Here is a 20,820-nt window from a genome sequence, read left to right as displayed (position 1 = left end):
AATAGTTCTCCATCAAGTAGATGGACAGAAACAACAATGTTTGCCTCCCGCGTGTCATGACTCCCAGTCCATATTCTCCTGAGACTTGTTCTATTGTTGGAACAGGAATACAACTTCATTGTCTGTCGAGATGAAGGTATGGACAAGCGACATACTCGCCTTAATGTTTACGGCATATGTGTGTGGCTTCATTAAAATAACAAACAACAGCAGCCACTCATGACCTGGCATGCCAACTGCTTAATTTTCAGCATTTTTACTGTTTCCAACACAAAATGTTTCTGAAACAAATACTTCTGCATTCCAAACGAAAACATTTCCAGCAATTTCAAGAACTTCCTGTTGAAAGAATTATCAAAACACTTTAGCTCATGAAATATTTTTGGAGAAACTATATAAATGATCTTTTAAGAATCCTTGAAAAAGTAACGAGAGAAAATGACGCTGTATGTCCGTGCATGAGCGCCTTCAGCTGGCCTTCCCTTCAACAATGAAGCAGCCAAACATTTAAGCACTCGACACCTGATCAAGTGGACTCTCAGCTTTAAGAGTCCTCTCGCTGCATCTGTGATTAAATCAGAATGTCCGCATGGCCGATGTCATCTGTCCACGTTCCCAAACGACGGAGGGCGCTCTCTGAGCAACAACGTCAAACAATGTGACCAGTGTTGCTAGGCTACGAGGAGCCGAGAGCCTGCGGAGGGACTCTGACAGATCAGTGAAATGCTACCGCTCCACAAAGTCTCAGCGTGATGAACACCAGATCCACCGTGATGTTTCATTTGAAGGGTCTTGCTAACACAGCGCCATCAGTGAATTCTGTACGAGGACATTTGTCTCAGGTCTTCTCAATCGGCGTTTCAAAAATGAACAGCATAACCACTCAAGGATAAAGTGATTATCAACTACTGGTCTACCTGTAGATTGCCGTTGCGGGCTGGTTGCCGGGATCGTAGGTGACCCTGACGTGACCCTGATGGAGCTCCACAGCGATTGGCTCGTTGTCTCCGTTATAGAGCAAGATACCATTGTCTTCTGCTGTTGACACCTGAAACACACACATAAACAGACAAGACCACACCAGTCCATCACCGTTGTATAATCCACGGATTCCCCTGCGCTCGACCTCACCTGCAGCGTGATGTTGGTCTGAGGCCAGTTCTTGACATCTTCAAGTTGAACGTAAGAGTCTCTGTCCACGAAGTTGACGCTGACCAGCCTCTCGCAGCGCTCTCCCTCGAAGCCCGGCAGGCACTGACAGGTTGCGGTTCCTGTTTTGTCCTCGCAGGGGGCGCCGTTCTGACACAGAGCCAGCTGGCAGGGGGATTGGGTGGAGAGCACCACGTCGCAAAACTCCCCACTGATGATGAACAAGGTGGAGAGGTGAAAGAGCGATGAGTTAAGAATCGAGGACAGTCAAAAATAATAAACAATTTTTAGAGAAACTGTGATTTAATGTTGATAAATTTTACTGAGCGGTTCCTAGTATTGTTTGTCATTAACACAGAAGACCAATCAGGATCTTCAATCAATCAACATTAAAGTGAGGCCAAAACACAATCTTTGAAGCTCACGTTTTCCAAACCAATTTTATTCCTGTCAATTTTCTCCAGTCCATCAAGAAAATGTTTATTTTACAGCTGATAAACATTTTTTGGGATTTCTTTTTCACAGTTAATGAACCAAAAGACTCAGCTACATTAGAAGACCAATTGAAACAATTACAACCACTAATAAAATAAAAACTGAATAATTTTGACCATTCTATATGTAAAAAAAAAAGCCAATTACATGATGACTTACCAATAATGGAATTCAATTTGTAGAGCCATTTGAAAATATTTTAAGAAACATAATTGTGAGAGCTGCATCATTCCTACGACACAGCTCTCTCACGATTATGTTTCTTGCAATATGACAACTATGTGTTTCTTTTTCAGACTGCCATATTTTAAACATGAATCACCATCAATGCTGACATTGCTGTAGTTTACATTCCAAATCACTACGATTTAAATGTTGAATATGCTTAAAATGTCTTTATTTGACAGGTAGAATTACTCAGCATCTACTGTATAAGAAATGTGTCACCCTGTATGCAGACGATGGTGTAGTAAATGGTAGTAAATATGCACTCTGTTGACAAATCGCTCCTTAATTCTGGGATTGCTATCAACCTACTTGAAGATGGGCAGGGTTGCCAGATCTGAGCGTTCCCAGCACAAGCGGATGATAAAACATGCCTAATTCAATAAACACCAGCTCCTATACACAACCTCTCAAGGAAATTACAGTGACCACGTGCAGTTCAGAGTGACTCATGATTCACCAATAGGTACTTTGTATTTTCACATGGAAACCGGCTCAATAAAGTTCGGCTTCAGGGTAAATTATCTTAGAAATGATTACCGTAGCCACTATGGCTGCAACAATATGGCAGAACCCATTGCACATGTGAAGTTACTTTTACAGAGGAGTCTATATGCACACCATATGTCTGAAGAAATGTAAAAAAAAAAAGTCCAAACTGTCAACAACAAGCACTCGCCTCATAAAACCTGGTAATCAACAACTGATGGCACATCAGGTGTGATTACACAGCAATCACTTGACTTGAGGAAATGCATCTTGGAGGTTTTACTTTGTGATTGTACGTAAGACTTCAGGCGTTTCCTTTACCACTCGAATAAACAGGTGACGCTCATACTGTTAATAATCCATTCATTTTAATTAACCTCATTATGTATTCACCACAGATATATTAGCCATGTAAAGATTTTACATTTTATATAAGATTTTATGTATCTCTATGGTCCCCCCCCCCCATCTCCTGAAATGATAATGTTCAGAATATGTCTCATGTGATGATATGACATGACTGTAAAAGTTCATTTGATGCTTTATAAGCCCACCAAGAAAAATATGATGAAAAAATAAATTGAATAAAGCGAAACAATGGACTTTAAAATATCTGGTGATATCTTAGTTGTACATTGTGTATAAACAATAAACAATATTTAACTTCATCAGCAAATGTAAATGTTTTACAATAAGATCATCTTGATCTGATATGACATGGGAGCATTTTAAGTTCATTTGTTCCATGTTGGTAACTTTACACGCTCACAAGGTTTAAAGTTTGTCATTTGTGTTATTCATGAAGCAAAAACACATTTAATTTCACGATTAATGTGTTATAGTCTAAAAAACAAAACAAAAAAAATTACAAATAAAAGTCATATTTTAAGTTGCAAAGTTCCATTTTTTCTATTTTTCTGCTGATTTGATGAATCCAAACACACCTTTTTGAATGTTACTGCCTTTTTAAACATTTTTTCAGAGCGTGCATGTCAGTTTTCCTCAATTCTGCCGGTGCGGCGGGTACCTGTATCCCCCCGGACATACGCAGCTGTATCCATCCAGATGGTCCACGCACTGAGCGCCGTTCTGACAGCGATGATCCACACACTCGTTATAATCTATGCTGCAGTCTGGGCCCACCCAGCCGGGGATGCACACACACCTAAAACACGCACGCACGCACACACAAACGGCACATGATGTAGGATTTTGGAGAGTCAACACAGATGTCAGCAAAATTCACCTTCGTGTTCACGAATCTGCTTTAATCTCATGTGGGAGGTTGAACTCTGCTGAGTGTGTGAGTGTGAGTGTGTGTGTGTGTGCAGTCACCTGGGGCCACTCGGAGTGCTGATACAAGTAGACTGATGCTGACAGGGGTTTCTACCTGGAGAGCAAACATTTTCCTCTTCCTCACAAAAGAGACCTGAAAGGTAGAAAAAAAGAAAACACTCCAAAAATATCTGCGTGTTGTTTCCGGTCACATTAACGACTCCCGAGGCTTTCGGGGTATCTAACGCTTGACGGCGTCGTACCGGTGTAGTTCGGGGGACACAGGCAGGTGTAGTTGCCGACTCCGTCCACGCAGGTGGCGCCGTTCTCACAGCCGTGGTCCCCGCAGTCATCTGCATTCACCTCGCAGAACGTGCCATGGAAACCGAACACGCATGCGCAGCTGAGTGAATCAAAACAGGAAAATTAGGCGAGCAATGACAACAAGTCTGGAAATAAAATATAAGCACTAAGAAAGAAATAAAGTAGAGAAACAAACAGAATGAACAAAACAAGAGACGCTCATCCAAATGAGTGATCCAGAGTTCACTCGACACACGTTTCAATTTTACAATATGTGTGTTACACGTTTGAAAAGAAGGTAGGGAGAAATATAATTTTTTGTCTTTTTAATGCTATACCCCTTTACATCTTTATCTTTGCAAATCACACAAAGGAACTAAACCCAAGTATTTAATCAAATATATTCGTCATGATTAACAGTGATTCCCATTTAACTCTTTAATTATATTTAAAACAAATATTCATATATTGACTGAAATGGCCTTGATACATTGACATCATCGACTCCTGAAAACACAGTAAGAGATCTCTACTTTGGGTAACTTCAGCGAGCATCCAGATTATAGCGCATCTTCCTCTAACTGACTGAAATTATGAGTGCCGACAGCTCAGACAATTTGTCAAAGCAACACTGTTGGCATGAGACAATGAGTCACTTTTGCTACAGTAACTGGAAGAGTAACTAATAACTTCCTCATTTTGAGGGATGTGCATTGTTATTACCTGAAGCCCCTTGTTTGTTCATCACTCAGGCAGGTTCCTCCATTGGTGCAGGGATTACTCACACAAGCATCCACTGGAGTCTCGCAGTTTTTACCCTACGCACGCGCACACGCACACAGATCTGATCAACAGAGTAACTGGATGGGATTATCGGACAGAGCTGAGCTCATAATAATCACCGACAACACGCAAACACACACCAAATATCAGATCACTGCCATTAAAGCTCTGTAACTACATCAGTGACATGACACAAGGTGTTCACAAATCTCACACACGTGTCCTCGTACCGTGAATCCGGACCTGCAGGTGCAGGTGTACTGCTGCGTGTGGTGGACCTGGCACACACCCTGGTTCTGACACGGCGAGGAAACACACGGGCTGCATTTGGACTGAACGGACGCCTCCACTGGGCCTGACACGCACACGCACACGCACACGCACACGCACACACACACACACACACACACACACACACACACACACACACACACACACACACACACACACACACACACACACACACAAATCAGTTTTCAAGACTGAAACAAAATGTCTTATAGAAGCTTAATAGATTTTCACTCTGCAGTTGATGTAACACGGCTGCTCTGGTCACATTTCATTACACAAAAGTTCTGCTTCAAGGTAAAACCTGCTGCTAGGTAACCAGACGATGCTGCACAACTCTCCAGTAAACTGCATAAAGGGCACAATCCAAACTGTGTGTCGTAGCATTTCATCCAGTTTATTTTTTAAAGCACTGACGAAAGGTCCTGTGGAATTAAAGGTCCCATATTTTGCAGTTCACACTGGTGTCAGAGGTTCAACAACATCGTCTTCAAAGTGTATTCCCTCAAAAACAGCAGTGGTCTTGCTGGCATTAAATGGAATCTTTAAAGTTGGTTGAGGTTTTCTCCACTCTGATTGGACAGCCGATTGGGGTTAAAAAAAAAAAACCCAGCAGAGTGCAACAAACTATCAAACCACCCTTTAATTGAGAAATTGTTGAGGTTGAAGTTAAGTACCTCCAAGGTCTTAGAATTGTTTGTCTGGTCCCTGTGGGAATTTCCGTATGATGAAACTAACAAGAAATTGAATCAATTTTGAAATGGATTTTTAATTGATCTTTCTTAAATCAATAATTCATTCTTGTCTGTTTTCTATTTTTATTTGGTTTAGTTTATATTTAAAGCTTTTATATGTTGTTAGTAACAGCATATAAACAACAACTTGTTACGTTTTAATACCTTTCATTGTATTTGTGCTCCCTTATACATTATTGATATGCAATTTAATCATGAAATTAACTAATTCTCATTATTATTATTGTTATTAATTAACAATAACAACAATTTTCCATGATTTTCTTTTTTATTCCCTCCAACCGAGACACAAACATCTTTGTGGAACTGAGAGTTCCATCTCCGTTGTTCACAGTTTTCCTGCACGAGAACGAGCTGCGACCTCCCGCCACATGAGATTCAGTCAAATTAAAAATGTGAAGCACAAAAGTGAAAATTAGGGCCAAAAGTGACATTGGAAGGGATGCATTCTGTGGTTATAAAAAGACAGGTGTTGGGGAAACATTAATTAGGAGGTGGTGCAGTTTCGAGTTTGGATGTTTAAAAGTGAAACATTTAGCAGGTGTCACCGTGAAGCAGGCTCTGATTAAACAGTCGCAGCAGGAGAATTCACACGGTGTTCACGCCTCAAACACAGTGGGGGGGGGCGACGACTCCCGGTTCCAGCAACTCAGTCAAAGTTTACCTCTCGTACTAGTTATCCCACGACTTGGTTCATTGAATCGGTTTACAGAGTGGATCAAAAAATTCAATTCAATTTTTAAAACAAACATTTCCCCCCACAGATCAGCAGCAGCTGGTGTGCCGGTTCCCAGACATGTTTGTAACGCTTGCAAGAAAACAGGTGAATCATGAAAGGTGCAGAAATGCGGGACTTTTATTTCGTACGGGGATGAAAACAGGAGTGATCCGACGTTGCGACTTGACCCCAAGTAACTCCAGTACGTTACACTACAAGCTTCTGGTTGGATGTTATCGAAAACAAAAACAATCGACCCACATTGGGAGAATCACTGATCTATTCCACAAACCATTTGTTGATAAAACTGGAGCTCGGGCTCACGAAACGAGCTGCTTTGTATTCTTTACCTGATGTTCATGCTTTATTCTTATTCGAAGGTCCTGTTTTTTGGTTTTTGTTGTATTTTCGGCGACAGCGGTGATAAGGGAATCACTTTGAAAAGTTGGAACACCGGGAACCGGTTCTCAACAGGAGCTGGTTTTCGATTCCCACCCCTAATAAAAACCGCATCGTTTGAAATCTGCTGTTTCAATGCAAACGGTCTTCATTTTGAACTTGAATCTTTTCCGTAATGAAAACATAAAAACAATGTATTTTTCACTTGAGACGTTGTCATGGAAACAGGGCTCAAGACTGCATGACTTCCTGACTCAATTTATTTTATGTGAATCTTGATGAAAACAATTAAAAGGAAAAGGAAGGTAAAATCATTCTCCCTGTTCGAGGTATTATTGTTGGACTAACCTGATCAATGCCACGATGACTACAAGTTCCCAGAATGCTGTTCTCCTCAGGTAAAGTCCTCATTGTATTTTTAATCATTGTAATATATCAAATTACATTATATAACACAATATTTGATAGCAGTCATGTGTCTGTGAGGCTCACAATTAGCCGCCGTGGAGGTTTCATTCACCTTGAAAATGAATAGCATCCCATGTCCTGCATGTCAGACTCTAAAAAAGCATTTCCACCTGATGAGAATCCTTCATCCAGGCACTTTTCTGCATGTTTTTACTTGCAGTTGAAGACATGGTGGCGCGAATGTGTGGGAGGAGCAGCAGACAACTCCTGACGAAGGTCACACAGACTAAAAACCTTTCATTAAGTATGTTCTATTCGGAAGCAATGGCATGTGGGTGTTTGTTCTTTCACATCATTTTACAAATTAAATGAAGGAATCACATGTAGATACTGTATAAAGAACCCCGGGTTAACTCTGCAATCCTCCCGGTTTTCTTCTGTCGGCAGCACATTAGGTTGAAAAGGGTTTTCTTTATGTGGGGTCACTTTGATGAAAGTCAAAACGAGATGGAAACCATGCTTTCATGTAGAGCTGGTTTACCCATTAGGCAATACAGTCCAGGCAAATGCTCAGGGTGCCGCAGCCTCCAGGGGGCGCCACAAATCGGGAAAAGAGTCCCCCTCAATATAATTATACAAAATGTGTTATTATTAACTCTTTAAATGGAGAAGCTCATATTGATTCAAAATGTAAAGCAACATCCAATCGATATCACGACCAATAGTTATATTATTTTGATTTGAACGCAGTTATTGGAAAGTACAAATGTAGAGTTATATTGCACAAACTGCGTGCTTATTTAAACAACAACCGTTTGATGTTGATTTTTTTTTATTTTTTTTTTATTATTGCTATTATTTTTATTTATTTACAGGATTTTATTTTGTGGTTAGTGCAATTGTATTGTATGTTAGATTTTTTTGTATTGATGCCAAAATTTGTCAAGCACGTAAATTGGGTGACATGTTATTGTATAAATGTAAGACAATGGGAAAAACAATGCTATTCCATTCATAAGGCGCCATCGGGCGGGCTGTGTGTGTGTATGTGTGTGTGTGTGTGTGTGTGTGTTCACCCAGACACTGGAACTTGTCTGCAGGCGTGGTGAGCAGCAGTTTGCCCTCCATGCCGCGGGGGCCGGTGCAGCGGGCGATGCCAGGCTCCTTGTAGCCGCTCTTCACCCAGTCGGAGAGCCAGAGCAGGCGGCAGTCGCAGTACAGAGGATTTGCCCCGATGGCTCTGGGGACATCAAACGCAGTCAGTTCAATGGAGATCACTCGATTTTCAATGTTTCTCTGTCATTTGAACCACTTTGTGACGAGTGTGGTGATGTGCGCTGAAGTGTGTAATTGTACGGTTGGGACAACAAGTTGAAATACTACGACAACCGAGTACCCGACCAGTCGACGAATTTTCTGAGTCGACTCAGTCGATCAGTATGCTATTTCTACAATTTAGGTTGAAACAAATAAAAAAAAAAAAAAAAAAAACATGCCTAATGTGTCTTGTATGACGTCAGATAGTGCCACAAACATTGCCTACTTTGCACTGTGTTATTACCATGTTCTTTTGTTGCATATGTAATTGCACAGTTTTCTTCCTAAATAAAGTCATTATCAAGCTTCACGCCTTAGTTTTCAACCTTGGTATTTACTATTAGAATGAGTTGACGATTAATTGATTTTCATTTGTAGTCTCAACCCGAATTAAATTGGCTCCATAAAGAGTTAAATATCCAGGCGGTTCTCCTCAAAAAGCTCTGATTACAATGTATTTCAATTTCATTTTTGAGGTTTGTCCTTCACAAATGTTACAGTACAGCGCCATTAATTAACAGTAAAAATTAATTTTAAAAAAACAAGAAAAATTAATTAAAATCTTTTCACAATTCCAGTAACAGTGGGCCTTGTCCTTTGTGACCACCAAAGTCCCCACCCCCGCCAAAGACTCTCTATATTAGGGATGACAAACACAAGAAACGTGAACCAAAACCGGTTCCCAAGAGGCTCCAATCTGGCCGCCAAACCTAATAAACATTTCAAAGAAAACATTGAATATTTAACACAATTCTTAAGAGTAGCAGACGTGATTAAACAGAGACTTGAGTTGAAACATTGGTGACGCTGCCACGTTGTAAAAACCTGCATTACACAACAGATATAGACGTTTTTTGTTGACATTTCAATGCATTTTATACCAGAAGGTTTAACGTAAATTGACATCATGTTGAGAGTGTAGCAATATTCTCATAGTAATTGTTGGTTTTTTGTGAAAATATAGACATTTTCATCGCAACAACAAGAACAACAAAACCTTTAACATTTAAGTGTAAATGTCATTATGGCACCGTTTTACTGATCAGACACACTCAAGATGAAACTGGTCTGTATGTGGCCCCTCAACTAAAATGCCTCCGACACCTCTGATCTATTTTAAAGCAGCGGCTTTGTATTGGAGCTGCAGACTGAATCAACATGTGCAATGCACATATCACAAAAGCCTGACTGAGGTAGGTATATTATGTTTATGCAAATTGAAAATGACTGGTTGGTTCTAAATGTGAGTGAAAAGTGCAATTAAAGGGAAAAAGGTTGATTTTATTAATGTAAAATGAGTTAATAAAAAAACCCCCACTTCAATCAATTTACAGCCATAATTATTTGTTAACCGTTACCCACGGTGCAGAAAAGACATTCACTTCAACCACACAGCTTTTTGCTGTGCACTTAAGTGGTCATATATCACAATATTCAACATCATTGCGTGTCGTTTCATTACTTTAGATTCTATTAGTTTCTCATTTTGTGAAGATAATAGTTTTGACTGTAACCTAATTATTAAAATGTTAACCGATAAAGGCTGACAGAAAGAAAGAAGGGCGGAAAGAAATGCCTGATTATTAAAAAAAAAAAAAAAAAAATGAGTTGCCCTACTTCTTGAAGCCACACGGTGGAGCTCTCAGTCCTCAGTGACACACACACACACACACACACACACACACACACACACACACACACACACACACACACACACACACACACACACACACACACACACACACACACACACACACACACACACACACACACACACACACACACACACACACACACACACACACACACACACACACAGAGGTGTGTACATCTGTACAGGACGTCTCCTCCTTTCACAGATTGTCAGGTTTGGCTCAAGACTTGTTCAATCCAGCTGTAAATCCTTGACAGATCATGTCCAGTGGATTCCCAGGGAGAAGCTCCATGACAGGCTTCTCAGAAAACAGGAAAGACCCGGTTAACGCGCTCAAGCCCGAGGTCCCTCTGTGTTATCCCTTTAGAAACAACTGGATTTTACACCAGCTCACGTGGTTTTTCATCCGTCAGGGCTCTTTAAAACAATGACTGCATTCATCCGTCAGACTTGTTGATGCACAATTTGTCAAAATACAGAGAGGACCAAGCAAGGAAAGAGGGCCCACACGATATTAGGCCAGTGGTAAGAAGCATATTTACAGGTAAATCTTATGGAAAAGTACCCACTGAAAAGGTGGAGAACTCACAGGAGGAGAGCCAATCAAGATTAAAAAAAAAAAAAGAATAATCAATAATGCATCTTTAAAATGAATTACGTAAACATATTTCTAAAGGTCTTTTGTATTGGCTGGGAATGGAACCCATTCTTCCATATGACAGGCTTGAATTCTACAACTGGACCACCATGATTACGCACATATACATACGTATATGGACTTTTTTGTACGACTCTGTTGTGATTGTGTAGGCTACATATAATGAATTATTAGAAAAGAAGCATGTCCTTTGTAAAATGAAACGTTCAGAAGCAGCGAGCAGCTTAATATAATCAAAGTTAAGTGATTTGTTAAAACGCTGAAGTTAAAAACTCATAAGGGGACAAAAAGTCAAGGAGGTGAAAACAAATAGAAAAGGATGCAATCTGCGACATTTGCAAATCCAGATTATTATCTTTGATCAATGAACCATAAAGGAAATATTCATTCATTTCTATTTATTGATGAATGCATTAAAAAAATGTTGCCATAAAACAGTGTTAAAATCAGCCATTGTATATTGACATGTGTATAACATAATATATATCATACATATAAAACAGACCATAATAATAAATCATTTTGAATGGTGTTGGAGTGAATTTCTCTGCTTATAGTGTGAAGTTGTTATATAAACATGAAACAGGTTAGGAACATAAATTAAGATTTTAAAGGGAAAAGGCCCTTTTTTTTAATTCAAAGTCTTTGCTTTCGTCAAATATTTTGATAAAATGACTTCTTTATCCTATTTTCTTTTAATGAAGAAGTGGAGGACAGATTTGAGTTAGAGTCAGAAGGGACAGAAAAGGACATCTGGTAGTTTAAGAGAACGTTGTTTGACCTCGGCGTGTGAAGTAAACCCTCACACATGCATCACAAAGCCAATTCCAGTTCTGGAATAACTTCCGTGAGATGATCATACAGAGCAGATCACTTTGATTACAGCTGCTGAGTGAGAAGGCTTTTATATCAACACTGATGTCGTAAAAATAAAAAATAAAAACACCCCCACTATAATTCCTGCACCACCTTCACAACAGTGTGGAGCATCTATCTTTGTGTGCCTGCCACGCACACGCACGCACGTAAATACACACACAGATCAATAGAACCATCTCTTCAGCTAATTCAATCCACCATGCAGCCACTCTACTTGAAACAACTCATTCATTAACAACTGGACTGTATCTGAGTGGAGCCATAAAGGAAGGGGATGAACATGCGTCACACACATACACAGACACGCACGCACGCACGCACACACGCACACACGCACACACACACTCTCAGCATTACTTGTGCGGCCCATTAATCCCATCATACATTCCCCGGACCCTAATATTACCCATCACGACAAAGTGCCTATTCCAAAACCTGAACTGCATTAAATTATCCCCCAGAAACACTCATGTTTACTCTTTAAAAGACACACAGTGCTGAGAAGATCGCCAATCTGGACCCTCCAAACAGATAAACTACAATTAAAATGTGGTTTCGCCCGACAAATACAGAAATACAAGACCACACGACATTGGAGATACAGTACCATATTTCCTGGACTAGAAGTTTCGCTTTGTTTTAGTTGTTTGGCTACCAATACTGAACGGTGACTCATATCTTTTCATTTCATTTCACTCAATTATACCTTGCACGTACAATGTGAGACCACTAATTTTTTATTGTATGACAACAAAACACTGCTACGGTACCACAAAAGACTAAGAGCATTATTACCGTAAACGTCTGACAGAGCAAGAAAAATGTCTCCAACTTGGAAAAGCTTTGCAGCAGAATTCAAACAAAATATTATAAAAAGTATCAACAATTTGGAAATACTGAAGGTAATGTTGGTGTGTTGAAGGTACTGGTAGATGAAGTTGCTGTAGGTATACTGAAGGTACTGTACGTATATTGGAGGTAGTGTAAGTATGATAAATGTACCGCAGTGATGTTGAAGGTATTACATGTATAATGGAGGCACTGTAGATAAATGAGCTCTACAAGCATACAGTAGCTCTTACAGGTGAGACAGGGAAGCCACGTCACTGAAGATGCCCCGCTGCAGCTCGGAGATGTCATTACCATGGAGAGAGCTGAAAGACACACACACACACACACACACACACACACACACACACACACACACACACGGACGCAGATCCTGCAGGTCAGTAACAGCTTCAGGCAGCTGGTCTCCTTCTCTACAAAAGGGGCTCTGGCTTGTAATATAGACAGTGTAAGAAGGATGCAGTGTCGTGGTTTGGCCTGTAACAGGTGGGCTAAATGTGTGTGTGTATGTGTGTGTGTGTGTGTGTGTGTGTGTGTGTGTGTGTGTGTGTGTGTGTGTGTGTGTGTGTGTGTGTGTGTGTGTGTGTGTGTGTGTGTGTGTGTGTGTGTGTGTGTGTGTGTGTGAGCTCACAGCAGTCTGAGAGAGCGCAGGCCAGCCAGAGCCTGAGGAGGGATACAGCGGAGGGAGTTATAACTGAGGATCCTGCAACACACAGAATGTTAACATGACGACGGTTCAATTTCTCCAAAAATTGACAAAATCTCCAATCCTTCATTCATGAATATTTTTCTGTACGATCTTTGACAGTGCAGTGAACCCCTGCTCTCTCTGAGATGCTCTTTAAAAAAAAAAAAAAAAATCCTCCATCATTGTGCTCACCTGGAGAATTAACCTCATCACATCATTATAGACACGTTTGCTGTCTTCGTACGTTGAAGTTTCAATTTCTTTCCATCGCTTTCCTACCATCTGATTTCATTAATAATTTAATTTCAGTTCAGTGTATCATGACTAATTTGCACATTATTGCATTATGTGTGAAACTGGTGGTGTGCGGAGCTCCAGCGGCCCTCGAACGGGTCTGTAACAGTCAAAACATTATTGGTTCTGCAGGTTCTGAGAATAATAATAATTGAGATTATTGGATGTACACCTGATATCATGGAGCCCAAATCTAAACCTGTAGCTTAAACCAGTGATTCTCGACTTTACTCCCCTCAGACTGTTATGAATAAAGGCTTCGTACCCTCGTCTGATGTTGGTACATACACTGATATCTGGTTATGAACACACGCTCTCACCAACATACAGGTCTGTGATATCTTCATTTAAACATTTCTTGTGGCTCTCGATGAATTTTATTTGGTGGGAAATTACAAAAACAAAACAAAAAAAAACAAAAAAACAGTTGCAGACGTTTGCACTATATACCGGGTTTTTATAAGAGAACTGCGGGAAACCTGAAGAAATGCAATTATATTTATCTCTTATAACATTATTACTTCAGTTACTATAGTTTCAAAAAATGTTTCTGACAGAATACATTATTGGCTAAATGTTATATGATAATGGATCAAACGTCTTATTGCACTATAGTTACGTTATCACATTATGGGCTTCATTACATTTAAATTGAATAATGTTTTTTTTTTTTAACGTTGTGAGCTTTATTACATTAAGAAAGGCCAAACTTATTACATTATTGGCTATTTATGCAATAAAAAATACCAACATTACATTATTGGCTTTATTGCATAAAAACCGCCAAAACAAATACATTTTTGGCCAATATTACATAAAAAAGACCAAATATTATTGACCATTATTACATTTAAAATGGTCAACATTATTGCATTATTAGCCATTATCATGTTTTAAAACGACTGTTTTAAATTTCTACATTATGGCCCCAATTACATTAAAAAAGACCATACCAATTATGTTATGAGCTACTATTACATTAAAAAACTGCCAAATATTACAATATTGGCCATTATTACTGAAATCACAAGAGGAAAGATTGTTTGTGCTTTTCAACTCTGAGGGTTTGAGATAATTCAAGCTTTTGTCATCAGTCCATTTAAATACTTTAAAACCATCTGCATTATTTGACCACATCAGTTCTCAGGCCTTTGCATTGACTTCCTGCCACACAAAAGAAATTTGATATAACTGCAGGTCTATAAAACTCCGGGATCTGAATCGATTGACCTGGTAAAGAAGAGTAAACTCACAGGATGTTATGATCACACTGCAGGAGGAAAGCCGTGACAAATCTGAACTCACTTTCGAGCTGACACTTTCCAAAATGCAGTGACACACCAAAATAAAATAAGCGTGCGTGATATTTATTGAGTGTATGGATGTGAAGCGCTGTGGACTCACAGCGTGGTGAGCTGGCTCATGTTGGAGAAGGAGTCATCCGACAGGGAGCTGATTTTATTGTTGCTCAGGTCTCTGCAGAGAGAAAGGTCAGGTTCAGTCAACACACACACACACACACACACACACACACACACACACACACACACACACACACACACACACACACACACACACACACACACACACACACACACACACACACCTGGATTCACAGCACAGTCTCCAGCTCCCCCTGCTGGACTCATTGACAACTACATCCATTTAACTTTCAGTCTTAAATGATAAAACTCAGTAACTTTTATTGGTCAGATATATTGACTATATACTGAGCACTGAGACAGTTTAATCACAGTTCTTTCTCCTAACGCCGGAAGAGAGAATGAAAAGGGAGAAAAACATTTACTGTGCAATTTAAAACAATTTCCTTGTATTTCCCCAAATCAAGTCTTATTCCTGAATTTCAGCCAGTTTAAAGTCCCTTCAGGAAGCTCTATTAAGAATAGGCTGTTTCTGTGTCGACACAATCTGCGCCTGACCATGACTATTCCACACCACTCTCTAGGAGAAGATCAGTGCTGCCATATTGGGTGGGTTTCCGCATTTTTTTGTTTCTTACACAAGCTGCAGGTACTTGAAGGAAGCCAGCTCCTTGGGAACACTGATGAACTGGTTCCCGTCCAGATACCTGCCGAGGCAACAACACACACATCAACCATCGCTCACACAACCATTAGGAGATGGAGATACCCCACGAGGAAGAACACATCAATGACTGAAGAGTCATTAAACCTCCCTTTGTTCTCGTCCCATTAAATAATGTGGCAGATAATTGATTATTCTGATAAAGTGAGAGCGTTTATAAATGCATTTGTCAAAGCAAAGAAATCACCTTGTTCATTTGCATCAAAAACACATATTTATAACGTCTTAATCAGCATGCAGCTTCCACCCATCTTCAACTCCCACTTCATCCACACTGGAGCTAAGTATTACAGCGACTCCAGGAAACATTAGCAGCAGACCTCTGTCTGTGTGTGTGTGTGTGTGTGTGTGTGTGTGTGTGTGTGTGTGTGTGTGTGTGTGTGTGTGTGTGTGTGTGTGTGTGTGTGTGTGTATATAGGAGGAAAAAACGAGTGGGACCTTGAACTCTCAGCTCTGACAGTACTAAAGTGTGTCGTGGTTTCACAGACTCACAGTTCAGTCACGTTTCGTGGGAGATTTCTGGGCAGAGCCTGCAGGTGCTTGTTGCTGCAGCGGACCACCGTGTCCATACAGGTGCACTGAGAGGGGCACTGAGGCCCTGGAGCACAGCTGCTGTCCTCCAGAACAGAACCTGATCACACAGAATAAAAACGTATGGACCACGGTCGCCATGAGGTGCTTCATTCTTAGCGGTTTCATTTATTTTGGATGGTGCGTCGTACCGTCCTCGCAGCGGAAGTCAGGCACGGCCACATCCTGCAGGGGGATCTCTCTGAGGAAGGCCGGGCCCTGGCAGCGGGGATTCCCCGTCACGATGCGCCGACTCCGGAGCCAGGCCCCGAACCAGGAGAGGCGGCAGTCACAGTTAAAAGGGTTGGCCAAGAGATTTCTGCAGACAGCACAGAGAGAAGACGTTAAGACACTGCAATCGGACGCTGACATTCACTGAGATCCTGCAAACACATGCTCAATCTTAAAATAATGTAATACAAGTATTTTGCCTTCTTCTTTTTAGGCAAGTCAGTTGTTGAAACATATCTTTGACATGCTTCGATGGTGAATGCGGGTGTTTTTCTGTCGGCAGAAGTTTTTTACCCTGTGAATCTTTGTGCTGCAGTTTATTGTACTATGCGTACCATATAATTACACTTTGGTTGTTTGACTTAAGGTGAAGCTGTGAATCACACTGTGTCCTGTACATCAATTTATTAGCATAAACTTTCAAATGGAATACACGCAAATAGTGATAATAAATATTTATGAAGGTGCCAAATGAAAAGTGCATGTTATTCTGCATGTTTGTCAGGTGTGATCTTCAGTGTTAATGATCATCTTAACATCAATGTGCTGGAAATATCCCGTTTATATTGGGCCTGATGTGGCGTGTGTTTATGGAACGCGTGTGTGTGTGTGTGTGTGTGTGTGTGTGTGTGTGTGTGTGTGTGTGTGTGTGTGTGTGTGTGTGTGTGTGTGTGTGTGTGTGTGTCACAGACAGCGTGGACAGGTTGGGCAGTGTGTCGAAGGCTCCAGGCAGGATGGTGCTCAGCTGGTTGTCGTAGAGGGAGAGCAGCCGGACGTTGGAGAGCCCCGTGAAGCTGCCGTTATGGAGGCAGCTGATCTTGTTGTTCCTCAGCATTCTGTGCGCGCACAATAAAACGTAAATAGCTCGTAGTTTGACGCCAGCTTCATTGTCCCACCAGCTGCTGCTGTGCCTGATAATTATTTTCTGCGACATGCTGACATCAGCTCTTACAAACTGAGCATATGAAACCTGTGTTTTGTTTACCTAAACACATAATCTGGTTATTAGTAAGAAATTGTAGTTTCTATAATTCTTCCCACATTTCAGACACTAAAGTTTAATTACTTTCATCCACACTGACCGTGTGCCTTTCGTATGTGTTATATTACAGTGGTTGGATGAAACTCACAGCATGCGCAGCCCCTCCATCCCTCTGAACATGCTGCCCCTCACAGACTCCAGGTGATTGGCCGTCAGGTGGAGTTCCGCCGCGGACGAGGCGCCCTCGAACGCACCGTCTTCGATCTCGCAGATCTTGTTGTTGCTCAAGTTGCTGGACAATGAAACAGAAGCTTTATATTCCGTGCTATGACAGCACAGATCTGTTTCTGTCCAGGTGGGAGTGGCTACTGCTTTGGGAGCGACCTACATTTTCTTGAGCTGCGACAGACCCTTGAAGGCTCCGGTGGCCTCCAGCACGGAGAGGTCGTTGTTGTTGAGACGCCTGTGACAAGCAGCAAAAACATCATTAGCACATGAATCTTGACACAGCGTATGTGTGTGCGGGGGGGGGGGAGGATCCATGCAGCCACGCGGCACGACTGACAAAGAGACGGCACAGAATGAATAACAGGTCCACGAAATCATGAGAAAGATACTATAACTGTGCTGCAAGACTGTTTTGTAATGTGCTCTCACAGCTCCTCGGTGGATGACGGCAGGTGTTCGGGGAACTTGGTGAGGCGCAGGTTGGAGCAGTCGACCACGTTGGCCTCGCAGCGACATTTGGCGGGACACACGGGTTTACTGTTGCACTCGTAGCTCAGACGTCTGTCCTCTGTGCCTGCACACAAACACGGGAGGACAGGAGGGTGGTCAAACCCTTGACAACACAACACAGGTCTTCTAGTGATACATGTGAGGTGAATCCATTTGTATTTTTGGCTTTTTCAAAAGTATGCATAATCACCTGGGATGTGGTACTGCTCCTTGGCTGTCATGCAAAACAAAAACAAAACAAAAAACGCAAAAATGATATAAATGTCTGTCGAAATTTAAAAACAGTTGCTTTAATCTCATACGTGTTTCATAAATTTCAGTTAGAAATCTGAAAAAAGAAAGTTTTTCCTGCCGAATAATAAGAGTAAAGTATGTCCTGTACAGGAAACACCCAACAGTCCTCAAAACTACATATTTTATTCATCACATTCTGTTACTAATAGCCAAAAATCAAGGCAGTAAACAAACTAATCATACGTTACTAACCCTCTTGGGGAAATTCCTTTATTTCTTCATTGACCAATCCTAAATCTAGGATGCAGAGGTTCACATGTGGATGTGGGATTCACACCGGCAAACTCCCAACCCCAAGTCCACCTCTCCAACTCCAGGCCATCATTGTCCCAACACATGGTGGCTGCTGCCATGCGAGACACTCAAACCATTCATTGGGAGCCAAAAGGGTTCGGTGTCTTGCTCAAGGACACTTCATCAAATGAACATGGGTAAATGTGAAATCAAACCCACAACATTCCGACAGTTGACCACTCTAGTGACTGAACCAGAGCTGTCCTAACTGAAGTAGCCACTGGAAGAGCAAGGCACAGTTCTCACCAGACCAGGAACAAAGTACAGACCAGCAAACAGGTCAGGAACCGATAGCTCGGACAAATGTACAACTTGCTCATGGAAAACATGTTATGTTCATATTATCATTTACATTCATCAAATATACCATCAGCTAAACAACTCGTCCACCAAACTGTATATTCTGTTTGTGGGTCTGTGTTGGTTTATTCCCGCTTCACCTGGGCAGTGATGACAATAAGTAACCAGGGCACACTGAGCAGAAAGTCGTCACACGTCGACTGTTCATTTCCCTTCAGGGAGGCTAAGCTGCCAGTCTGTCACGTCTCTCCTCTCTTCACACATTCGCACACACACACACACACACTGACCGGAGCATCTGAACTTGCTGCTTTTGATCTGCGCGATGCGTTTGTTGGCGAGGCGCCGTGGGCTGGCACAGCGCGCCCCGCTGGTCTCGATGGGGTTGGAACGCAGGAAGTCGGCCAGCCACTTCACGTTACAGTCACAAACAAAGGGGTTCTGTGCCAGGTGGCTGACGACAGAGAGAAAAATGACAAGGGAACGTGAGTCAGATGAGGGTGAATGAAGTGGAGCAGACGTGGAAGGAGCCTCACAGTGTCTGGATGCTGTGCAGGGAGCCGAAAGTGCCTTTGGCCAAACTCTGGATCTTGTTGTCGTACAGCGAGAGCAGAGCCAAGTTCTCCAGATCTTTAAACACCGTGGCTCGGATGCAGTGGATCCTATTGGCATTCAGCAATCTGCAAAATGACAAAACACTATAATCAACGAGTCAAATCTCGACAAATTGGTCTGCGAGTCTAGATTAAAATGACGGTGTGTTTCAAAGAGTTCCAGGTCTAAAAGAATCCAAGCATACTTCATAAAAAGGTGAGTCCAAGTCTGAATCAAATAGATCTGTTGCATTGCTTATTTTTTAACAGGACGTTGAACAGTTTTGGTCTCTGAACAGAGATGTTTCATTGCTTGAATTTAATCCCGATCTTTGTTTGTTTGTTCCAGAATCCAGTCCGGAACCTTGGTTATGTGGTTTCAAACAAATTGTTTTGGTGCCTAAATCATACAAATCATTTTATTTGAAGCTTTTAACTCACAAAGTAGTTAAAGTGCAGAAGCAAAACTGCTGTTTTCTTGCATAACTATTTAGTTTTGGTCACAAACCAGAAAGGGCAATCCAGAAAAGCTTTGGTTTTGTTGTTTAAATTTAAACAAGAAGCTAATAATAATAACAATAATAATGATAATAATAACTTCTTTTTAGGGTATGTCTAAATTGTATCACGTAATGTTTGCAGCTTGCATCTAATCAAGTATTAACCGTTTTCTTTCATGTTTATAGCTTCCATTAACATAGGTTTTGGCAATGATGATGTTGCATCATCACGCAATGATGATGATGTTTAAGTATTACATATGGTGTATTTTCCTGCTTTGCCGCTGTTCACACTAAAAAAAACCTAAGTGATCAAATGTGCCCCTGACCACCTCGGGAAGTGGTTTGAATGGCAGGCTTTGGTGTTTGCTCAAACTTGTTTTTAGGGCTTGCCACTTGTGATCTGATCGCAGGAAATACATCTTAATTGAACAGGCCCTTAGTCACACCAATCATGTTCTTTTTGGCACCATTTGTATGTTTTTTGATGAACCAAGTACAGATGAATGGAAATCCACCCTTTGCCTTACTTCAGTATATTTGTGTTCTTCCAACAGCAGCTGAGTCTTCAAACTTCATGTTTTGA

General features: G+C 41.2%; 1 protein-coding gene across 1 annotated transcript in view; it reads right to left on the bottom strand.

Moving 5' to 3' along the window:
- Positions 1–20,820, bottom strand: part of slit1b (slit homolog 1b) — a gene marked incomplete at both ends in the record, with an annotated part of 62,966 nt that overhangs the window by 3,373 nt on the left and 38,773 nt on the right. Inside the window, 21 exons of the mRNA XM_080515893.1 lie at positions 918–1,048; positions 1,132–1,360; positions 3,386–3,523; positions 3,694–3,787; positions 3,897–4,036; positions 4,660–4,754; positions 4,950–5,074; positions 8,364–8,527; positions 12,878–12,949; positions 13,276–13,347; positions 15,031–15,102; positions 15,647–15,715; positions 16,225–16,363; positions 16,455–16,621; positions 17,226–17,369; positions 17,664–17,807; positions 17,904–17,978; positions 18,173–18,317; positions 18,444–18,467; positions 19,432–19,595; positions 19,678–19,821. Coding sequence (XP_080372019.1) covers positions 918–1,048; positions 1,132–1,360; positions 3,386–3,523; positions 3,694–3,787; positions 3,897–4,036; positions 4,660–4,754; positions 4,950–5,074; positions 8,364–8,527; positions 12,878–12,949; positions 13,276–13,347; positions 15,031–15,102; positions 15,647–15,715; positions 16,225–16,363; positions 16,455–16,621; positions 17,226–17,369; positions 17,664–17,807; positions 17,904–17,978; positions 18,173–18,317; positions 18,444–18,467; positions 19,432–19,595; positions 19,678–19,821 — 2,547 coding nt within the window. The remainder of the gene's footprint in view (positions 1–917; positions 1,049–1,131; positions 1,361–3,385; positions 3,524–3,693; positions 3,788–3,896; positions 4,037–4,659; positions 4,755–4,949; positions 5,075–8,363; positions 8,528–12,877; positions 12,950–13,275; positions 13,348–15,030; positions 15,103–15,646; positions 15,716–16,224; positions 16,364–16,454; positions 16,622–17,225; positions 17,370–17,663; positions 17,808–17,903; positions 17,979–18,172; positions 18,318–18,443; positions 18,468–19,431; positions 19,596–19,677; positions 19,822–20,820) is intronic.

This window comes from Blennius ocellaris, assembly GCF_963422515.1.
Source record: "Blennius ocellaris genome assembly, chromosome: 3".
NCBI lineage: Eukaryota > Metazoa > Chordata > Actinopteri > Blenniiformes > Blenniidae > Blennius > Blennius ocellaris.
Note: the sequence above shows the minus strand (reverse complement) of the source record. Positions and strands in the feature narration are given on the sequence as shown.